Source organism: Crocodylus siamensis, chromosome 2, assembly GCF_052110815.1.
Source record: "Crocodylus siamensis isolate JL-2025a chromosome 2, ASM5211081v1, whole genome shotgun sequence".
Taxonomy (NCBI): Eukaryota; Metazoa; Chordata; order Crocodylia; family Crocodylidae; genus Crocodylus; species Crocodylus siamensis.
In genome coordinates this window covers 22,859,773-22,870,071 of record NC_143396.1, presented here as the reverse complement: position 1 = coordinate 22,870,071, position 10,299 = coordinate 22,859,773, and the positions used below count along the sequence as shown (strand labels likewise).

The 10,299-nt window shown below is 42.7% G+C and overlaps 1 protein-coding gene across 2 annotated transcripts in view; it reads left to right on the top strand.

The window, feature by feature from the left end:
• The first annotated feature begins 408 nt into the window (after window positions 1-408).
• The window catches only part of HTRA3 (HtrA serine peptidase 3), a 49,375-nt gene continuing 39,484 nt past the window's right edge, over window positions 409-10,299 (top strand). The window contains exon 1 of one of the 2 annotated variants that reach the window (XM_090035510.1): window positions 409-1,407. In XM_090035510.1, coding sequence (XP_089891636.1) covers window positions 984-1,407 — 424 coding nt within the window. In that variant the 5' untranslated portion in view covers window positions 409-983. The remainder of the gene's footprint in view (window positions 1,408-10,299) is intronic. The other variant, XM_090035509.1, reaches the window with a different exon arrangement.

Genomic DNA, 10,299 nt, shown 5'->3' with positions numbered 1-10,299 from the left:
ATTTGAACATGTGCTTAATTATGGCAAAGCTGAGAGGAAAATATGGGAGAACATGGAGGAAGATGAAGCTGCCGGGCATTTCCACAATTCAGGGACTGGCATGTCAAAGGAGTTTTGAACCCCCTTTCTTTCAGCCCCCATTTACACATGCTGTAGCACTGTCTCAAATCCCGGCAGTGCTGAGTTCAGCCCTGCTTCTTATCCTTGCTCCTCAGAGCCTGGTTTACCAATAGTTGCTATGGCTATGCAAACATTCAAAAGGGAGTCTCTGTCCCAAAGTAAACCTAGTCATTTCCCTTGCTCTAAACCCAACTGGCTTCTGACCCCGGCCTGATGAAGCAGTGCGAGAGGCCCTCCCCGCGGTGGGTGGGGTTCGGCTGCTGGCTCCAGCTGGGCTCTGTGCAGCTGGTTCTGGCTGCGCAGCTGCTGACAGGGCTCCTAGGAAGCGGCAGCAGCCACCTCTCACATATAACTATCTTGCTTCGCTGGCTTTTACTTTAACTGCCTCTTGCAACTTTTTCTCCTGCCGTTGCCTGGAAAACCTTTCTACACTGCCCAGCCTTTCTGCAGAGCTGGAGAGACAGAGCCTGTGCATGAGTGTGTGTGTAGGTTTCCAGTGCTTTCAGGACTTTAATTTTGCAGACTAGTCCTGACGAGCAGCTAGGCTACTGCGTATTCTCTGTACCTGGATGGACTAACTCAATCTTTTCTTTGTGACTTTTGTTTTAATCTCTTTCTAGTCTCTCATTCCCCCCCCCCACTTATTGCTCCTTTCTGTATCAGCGAGATCACTGTCATAGCAGCAGGAACTCAGGGGACCACAACTGGAAGGGAATATTAACTATTTTCTTTTCTTTACAAAACACAGCTTTCCCTCTTTCATTCCCTCACTGCATTATTAACTGCATGTTTTCTCGCTTTCCCCTATCATCATATACTAAGGTTTGCACTTTTTCTCTCTTCTCGAGTATATTTTGCTAGTGATGAGGGGGTCTTGGCTGAGCCCTTTGTTTCTGCTGGTGTTAACTTTTAGCCCAGTCTTTGCAGAGCCTTCTGGGGCTCATGGCAAGTGTCCTGCTCGTTGCGATGTCTCCAAGTGCCCAAGCCCTAGTTGCCCCAGTGGCTATGTTCCTGATCATTGCAACTGCTGCCTTATTTGTGCTGCGGGAGAAGGCGATTCCTGTGGCCGCAAGGAAGACCCGCCGTGTGGGGATAGCCTGGATTGCAGATACCCCATGGGCAAGCGCTTTGCCAAAGGGGTGTGCCAGTGCAAACTCAGCTACCAGGTGTGTGGTAGCGACGGCAGGACCTACGACAATGTGTGCCAGCTGAAGGTGGTGAGCCGCAAGGCTTTGCAGCAGGGGTTGCCAGCTGTCATCCAGATCCAGAAAGGAGCCTGTGAATCGGGTAAGACCATACAGGGTACTCCTATGCTGAATTACAGCACTCTCAGCCAGGCCCCCTTGCGTGATGTCAGCTTCTCAAAGTGCTCCAGCCAGGAGACTAGGTTTGAAGGAGGGATGCATGTGTGAATGTGAGGCCTTTAACTGCTTCATGTATATTAGTTGTCAAGTCCAGGACACATTTACAATTCAAGTGATCTTAGAGGGCTGAAGTTCTCAAGAGACTGGAATGAGACAGAGAGCTCTTATCAGTTCAACTCCTGATCTAGTCAGGCAGTGACTGCAGATCTAAGCCAGGGATTCTCAGCCCAGGTGCTATGGCACCCTGGGCTCCCTTGGGATCCTTTTAGGGATGCCGGGGGATGCTGCACAATGATAGCACTGTTAGGTTTACAAACACGGTTTTCAAGATGAGCTAATGATTTCAAGTAAGAATCCACAGTGTCAAAAAAAAAAAAATTGGATCTGCTGGTGTACAGCTGGTGTACTGCTGGTGTACTGTTTTTCCATAGTCAAAAATGAATGAAAACTAAGAGCTGGCTTTTTTCTGAAGGGTGCCTTGAGTCTAATGAGGGCTGTCTTGAGTCTCAAACAGTTAAAAACCACTGATCTAAGTAGTTTGCAGCTTATGTGAAATGAGCTGGGCTGCTCAGGCCTGCCCCAAGGTGATAAATATGGCACTCACCAATTGACACTGTGCTTGACAGGACAGTGCACTGGACTGAGACCCAGGAGCACTGTGCTTCTGCTGTTGAGGTACTGCATGATCTTGGGCAAGGGTCTTTCTTGCTTGGTTTATACCTGCATGAAATGCGTATAATGCAGTCTGGATTTGAAAAAGCTCTTTGGGATTCACAGATGAGGCGTGCTATATAGAAATGATCTTGGTGTGCTTGCTATTAGTAAGTCCAATTACAGGTCAAAGGTGACATGGTCAGTACAGTATAACCCTTTCATCCTTAGAAGTGGTCCCACCAAGTCAGGGTTGAGGCACATTAGTAGTGAAGAATACCAACGTTTACTCTCCTGATGCCAGTGCTGCACTTGTTTTATAAACTTAATTTCACTATCCAATATTTATAGCAAAGTAACACCCACAAGATTCAGGAGCAGGACTGAGACTCCTTTGCCCCAAGTACTGTACAAACAGATCTGAAGACACCACAGTGTTTATAGTCTGGTGTCTTTCACAGTGACTGCATTAAGAGAATTAAGTTTTTTGACCTGACAGACACCTGTAGAGAGAAAGCACCTGATGTCTGTAACAAAGCAAGAAAGAAAATCTGGTGCAAGTTTAAATATTGCATTTTTCTGTCTGATTGGAACAATGTACTAGTGTCCCTCTACCATACACTAGAAAGCCCCCACAAATCAGTGAGTCTTATTGAGGTGCTGAGAGCAAAGGTGCCAGGATGCATTTAGAATGTGATACGGTATTGGTGCCTTTACCTGATCTGGCAAATTGTAATTTCTGCTAAATTCAAGATTGGTTTGCTAATTTCAAAGAATTTTGGAGACAAATTATTGATCACTTTACAGGAAGCATCCCTTTTATTGGTGCTGAAGTTAAACACATCTAATAAAAGAGTTACCTGTTTCCATGTACAATGTTTCAGGAAGCATCCGTGACAACTGAGCTATTATGGCTGATGGGATTATAAATCAAATGTCTGGTGAAATATTAGCAAACCCTCTGTTCATTCAGACAGCAATAGTGTTGTAAAGTCCAGCAGAACTGTGAGCACACAATTCATTGGGAAGGAATATAAAAGGCGTGTTACCTCAACTTTCATAGCATTTCCCTGGCTCTCAAAGTGCTTTATAAAGCTGATCAGTATCATCATCCCAAATTTATGACTGGGGTAAAGAAGACACAAAGAAGTGAAGAAACATGTCCAAAGTGTCACTTGGCAGAAATGAACACGGAAACTAGAACACAATTTCCCATCCATTGCACTTTCCTCTGATTCCTTCTGCCTCTCTTTGATTTTGTAGCTGTAAAGGGCTTTTGTCTGCTCATCTGAACATACAAAGCTATTAGCTTTGGCACTTCTAACATTTGGTTGGAACTCATTCACTTAGAAACATATTTATCTGAAATTCGCATGCTATACTCTATCTAAGGGCTTATAGAATGATTTATTTTCAATGCATATGGCATTTTCGTCATGGAATCCTCCTGAGTTTACTGTAATATGCTTAGGAATTTGCAGCAGTGGGATAGGGATAGAGGTTGCATTTTTTCAAGTAACGATTTGTGTTCATTTTGTTTTGGCTTTATTTTTTGACCCAGGAAACCTCAGCTCAGATGTAGCATCTGGTTTTCTGTGAAGTTCTGATTTTTTTACTGAATTCTACAGCTGCGCAAACTGAACCTCAAAGAGACTGAGTGTCTTGCCCAAGGTCAGACTGAGGCAATACTGGAGTCGGAAATAGAACTCAATTATACTACTTCTTAAAACAATAACATGCAAGGGCTGTAATAAGAGGTTTTAAAAGAGAAGTGACTGTTTTAAATTACTGTCACGTTTTCACATTTTCCCTGTTTGTGCAGGGATTTGAGCTGCTGGCAACTCAGAAGTTGGAGACCTGGCTCCACTTAAAGTGGATCCACTTTTACCCCACCATGGTCTAGGACAGCCATCGCATAAAATGGTTTGACCCAAATCAATTAAGTTGGATACTACATTCAACCAGATTTAGCTCAAACTAGTTTCAGCCATTTTCAAGCTGGTTTATGTGCACTGAACATCTGTTCTGTTACAGGTTTAAACAAGTGTCTGATCACTGAAACTGGTTTATGTGTAATATCTGTCCCTAGCCCATGTGTACATAGAAAGTATCCAAACTGGTGATAGCTCTCCCCCGTGTGACTGGCCTTATTTACAGGACACACCAGCCTGTTGCTCCTTTGCGTTTTGAGAGGTCTGAGTTGTGCAGGTGAGGTTAGGCTCCGACTGTAAGAAGCTGAGGTAGGCAGAACAACACGAATTCCACTTTCTAGTCACATCAAGGCTGCAGGAAATGCAGGTCTATAAAAATAGAAGAGGGAGGAAGGAAACCTTGGGAGGAAAAAACATCACCCACTTAGTTTTTCTGGGTGCCTCCCTTTTTTGTGGGCCAGTTTTCTTCCCTTCTAACACTGGAAAGTAACATGAAGGGCAGCACAAACTCTTATACATGGGTGAGCCAAATCCAAAAAGAACTGGCACATGATGGGAGGAAGGGAGTGTGTGTGTGTGTGTGTGTGTGTGTGTGTGTGTGTGTGTGTGTGTACATATACCATTATAATATTACTAACTGTCCTGAAAACCCTTACACACATAAATAGCCTAATGTATGCAAGTATCTCCATTGACGTCTTTGGAGCTACTCACAGGACCTGCAATCAGGATTATCACCTGAGATCATTCTATAACAAGTCACTTGTTACTGACTTGGTACAATACAAATTATTCCCTGCCCCCCCCCCCCCCCCCCCCCCCCCCCCCGGCCTCCTTTAGCAAATTACGCCTTCTTGTAGTTCTTAATTTTTAAGAGGCAATGTTTTGGTAGATTTCCTATCATGAATGGAAAAATACAAGCAGTTAGTTTTTCTGACTGCCTAATGTGTAGCTTGATGCTTTGTGGGAAATATTCCTACACAGTTCTTGTCCCTGCTTACCAAGCCTGTCTATATTTAGATCTAAATGGTTGTGCCTCCCATTAAAATCAGTCAGGCTAGATACCTGATGAAGGATTTGTAAGATTAGACTTCAGTTTGGTTTACTTATCCTTTTTTTTTCTTTGTATTTCTCATACCAGTCTTTTTTAGTTGAATACATTTTGTATGGCAATGGATTTTATAGATCTGCTAGGAGTTTGACTTCTTGACAGTTTATTGCCATTGAAGTCATGATCCCCTACAACATCAGCATCAACATCACATTTGGGTTTTGTCTAAACAGTCCTGATATCAGAAAAGGATTAGGATTTCATGATCTGTGGAAAAGTAGTATGCAGTGGGTGTATTTATGAAAGACCTTACTATCACATGAATACATTTAGTGGCACAAATGCAGGTAAGAAAATCACAGAACACAAGCAATAGCCTATGCAAGCAGAACTACTATTAAACTAATAAGTGACAAAGTTCCATATGAACAGGTAACATTTCAAGAGTTGCCTGCAAGGCTAAGTAGTTCTTTAAAGGCTTGATTTAGAAGCCACTGAAAGACGAGTCCCTTTAACGTCAATGAGACCCTAAGGTCCTGATTCCGCAAAGATCGCGCTACAGGAGTTAATCGTGCTACAAATGGTCTGACTGAAGTCTCTGGCAAAGGCTGCCCATGACATGATTGCTCCCGTGAGTCAATCTTTGCAGGATCAGAGTTGATTAGAGCACTGGAACACTTAAAAAAAATGGCAATAAAAAATAAACTACAAAGGTATCCAGTGCTGCTCTGCCTGGGTCAGAGAGATTTACCAACTGCTTATAGATGTGCATAATTGGGAGGGTGAAAATGGATAAATGACCATATAATTGAACAGATTTCTGGGAAGTTAGACAAAGTGAGAAGAGTACTAACTTTTTTTTATTTGTATTGGTGTCATGAGAGCCTCTAAACTAGCTTTACTGTATATTTTAGTTAGGGGAGCCCATTGCAAAATATTGGCTGGAAACACAGGCTGTAAGGCTAGGGCACATTCCTTTTCTGGTTGTTTTCCTTTAGTTTGAGACAGTTTTAAAACATTTGTTTTGAAGTCTTGTGGGTGAGAAGGGTAAATATTGTTTAGTGACAAAGGGAATATTTAGAAAATAACACTTTACTTCTTTGGAATAAAACTTCTAATGAAAGAGACCTATTGATGATTTTCTCATTGTTCCTGAAAGGGGAACAAATATTAATAAATAACAAAGCTCTTGCTTTCTGAATCTAGTTAGCCAGCAAGCTCTCCTTCCTGGAAGGGATGTGCTAATCCATCCTTACTCTGCCCTTGTAAATGCAGTTATCACAGCTATAGAGTGACAAAGCCCATATCAGTGCATATATACCAAGCTAGTTTCCTTTGTGCATGGAAGGCATCCATTATATAAACATATGGCCTGAACACCTGAACTCACCGTGACTTTATGCTCAGTCACTGCATAGACATCCAACTTGATGTAAATGCTCAGTTCATAAGAAGATCTGCCACAATCCTCTCTTTCTAGCAGATGATTCTGTTTTTTAAGCACAGCCATTATAATCTTTTGTTTGTCTTTTCTTTTTTTCCATGAAAGCACACTGGGAACGCTGCTTATCTCCAGTAACCAGTTCTACCAGGTTGTGTTCCTCTGTTAGACGTAATAATTTATCTAAATACATGGATCTTTTAAGTTTTATAATTGAAATTAACTTTCTAAAAAAAAAAAACAATATCCAAAGAATGTATTTTTCCATATTTGCGAGATCCTAATGACCACAATATGATTTATTTTCTCGTAAGGATTATTTAAAAAAAGGTGAAAACTAAGAGTCTGATTTTTCTCTCACTCATATTAATGAGCCATTTCTTCATCTGGTGCAGTTAAGGTAGCCCCTTTGACTGTAGGGCTAAGTAGAGACAGTCAGAAAGCCCAATGCTGAACTGATTCAATCTTTGCAGGTTAGTCTAAGCTGCATAGATTGAACAGATTAGCAAGTGAACACACATTCACTTGTGATTCCAGAAATGAAGCCACATGCTTGCAGTGGCCCACACCCAAAGGTGGGGTGCATTAAAGTATGTCTCGCTGCTGGACTGGAACAGAGAACTTGGCCAAGGTTAGCCCCATTCTGTGGTGGGGAGGGGGAGGATGGGGTTGGGGGGTTGCTGGGGAGGTGCAAAGCATCCTGGGATGCTGGGGGACTGCGTAAACTTGAATCCGGAGGGGATCTGGGACACAAGTTCAATAAACCAGTTTAACCTGAATCAGTTAAGTCTGATACTACATTCATCCAGGTTTATCATAAACTGGTTTTGGCCATTTTTAAAGTGGTTTATGTGCACTGAACTTCCGTTGTGGTATGGATTTGAACCAGTTTCTCTGATCACTTCTACTGGTTTATGTGTAATTTCTTTCCCTAGAAGAGCTATGCTGGTTTATTCCTTTGGAGGATTCATAGTCATTTTATGGAAGTAACAAAACTGGTTTTTTCTCTACTCCTGATTTACATCAATATTAATAGTCTCAGAATCAGGCCCATCAATCAGTGCAGTTTAGGAACCCTAGAAGTTATGAAAGAAACTCAAATTCTGGTCCCTAGTATCCAGATTTAATGCTAAAATGATAGCTTAGATTTGTAGTCACGTGGGAGTAAGTCACACAGTTCCTACTAATGAGATGATAATGAGATGGACTTGTGGTTGAATCCCTTAAAGATAAAAATGTAGGGCTAGATTTCTAAAATAGGTCAAATATCAGCTAAATATCAATTTAGGTGCCTATGAACATGTTTGGGAGCTGCTGACTGCTTGGCACTTTTGTTCATTCAATTTTTGAAGATCTGGTCCTGAAGGATTAAAATGTGTACAGATGTTCATCACGAGGCTCAGAAAATATAAAAGCAGTTCTGCCCCAAGCATAGTACTGGTACATATTTGGGGTATTTTACAAATAATCTTCTGATTAAATGTCTGCTTGCCATGGTAAGTTTTGTTAGATTAATTTAAGGGATGGTCGGGAACATAAGGTAACATATGTGATAAAGAGGACTTGTGAAAAAATGCAGGAACTCTCAGTAGGTCAGTGGGTCAATTGATATAATGGAGTGCAGCATTTACACTCGAATGCCACTAGAGGTCTAGAGCTGTAAGAAAAACTGAGAGTTAAAAGTTAAGAGAAAAGATTCAGAGGATACAGTATGCTGTTTTAATTATACAATTGTCACTACCACCACTGCTACCATCACCACCAACACACAGAGTAGATGCTAGAATTGCAAGAATAACAAAGGAATGTGAGGATTTCATTGTGGACTTATTTTTCCATTTGATAGAAAATACAAGAAAAGGTGGACAAATAAAAATAGTTACAGCAAGAACTGAACGAAATCTGGGCTATGGAAAGCATAAATCCAGCTGTGTGTTTTGATCTCACAATGGGGTACCAAAACACTGTATAATTGGAAATTAAATGCATTATAAGAGCATGGGTCCTTCAGAAAGCAAAACTGATGGGATTTCAAAAATGTTGAGGGAGTTGATTACATTCTAACCTTGCAGAAGTCTTGGTCTAGGTGGACCTCATTTGGGACTGCCTCCTACCTGACTTCTCAAGGAGTGTATCCCAATGGATGCAGCAATGGCTTGGGACCTGGGCTTGGGACAAATTCAGTGTGCTATTTCTCACTCTGCCATTGACTTGTTGGGTGATAGTGGGCAGGGCAGTTATTCCTCACTGCACTTTAATATTTCCACCTACAAAATGGGGATACAGATAATGAATTCTTTCATAAAGCACCATGAGATATACTGATAGAAGGTGCGGTATCAACTCAATGCATTGTTCTGATGAGCAATTCAAGTGTGGTTTAAAATCTGGGTGAAACTTACAGTTACTATTTTCTCTTTCCAGCCCTAAACTAAATCTTCCCAGGGACTGAAAGTAAGCTTTTCAGAAGTCCTCAGAGGCCGTGTCTACATAAGTGGAGGACTGCACAGTTGTTACTGAGCAGTCATTTGGCACTTGCATATCCAAGTACTAAATGACTGCACAGTAACTAGCATAACTGCACAGTAGGATCCCCGCATGTATTTTTTTTCTGTTTCAACTGTATAGTAGTGTCACATCATGGTTAGTGCCCCCCCGCTTTGCTACTGCACGATAGCTCATTGCTACTGCATAGTAGCATCTCGTGTAGATGCAACCAGAATGAGCTATCAGACTTAACTGGGCAGCTTTGTGTCCTGGACAGTGGCAGTACTTGGGGCTGTGCTGGCTGGGGTAATGGTGACAGCAGGAGTTGGAATTTTTGCATCCTCTTCCCCAAGTTGGCATCCAGGGCTGGCCTCACTTGCTCCTCAACCTCCCCCTTAAGTTTATACTACTGCCTACTTTAGCAGAAAAGTCTTAAGACAGCACTGCACTGAAATGCACAGTTTCTTGAGAACATTTTGCTTCAGACATCTCTTGTTGCTAACTTCCCTTGTCCATTGGACTGCTACCTCTTTAGATGCAGCCTCTCTACTAAACCAAGCTGTTCCTCTTTACTCTGAGTCTTTCTTTCCTCCATTTTATTTCTGGCCACCTTATTTCTCTCTTTCAGTCCTTCCCCCGACGTACCTAAGAAAGAGACAAAAATAAACACATCACCAGTTCACATCACAAAAATAAACACATCACCCCAGTGTTTGTGGGATGTGAGGGAGGGTGGGAGGTGTGGGGACTCCCCCACACTCCCCATCCCATGCTGCGCAGACCTTGCCAGCAGTGGCGTCAGGAGCAGCAAGCGGGGGAGCTTGTACCCGGTGCAGGCACTGCCGCCCAGCAGCGCGTGGGTCCAGCTAGCGCTGCACATCATGGTGAGGAGCACAAGACTTGCTCCCACTCTTGTGGGCAGAAGGGCTGGGAGGGGTACAGTTCATTGGTGGGCACCGTAGGCTGATTGAAAGTGCCTGGCAGGCAGGATCTGGCCCACAGCGTATATTTTACATGCCCCTGATCTAGAACCAGGCTTTGAATCATCCCTAGGGCTGGGGAGGTTAATGGGCTTATACTGCTTGGCCAAGGAAGAAAGGGACCACAGTTGTTCTCGGAGTAGTAAGTACTACCACTGTGTCATTTGTATTGGGTTGTCTCTGGTTTTCTTTGTCCGTCTCCCCTCTGATTCCCCCTGTTACTCTTTGTTTTGTTTTCTTCCTGCCCACTCCTAGCATATATTCACTTCTCCTC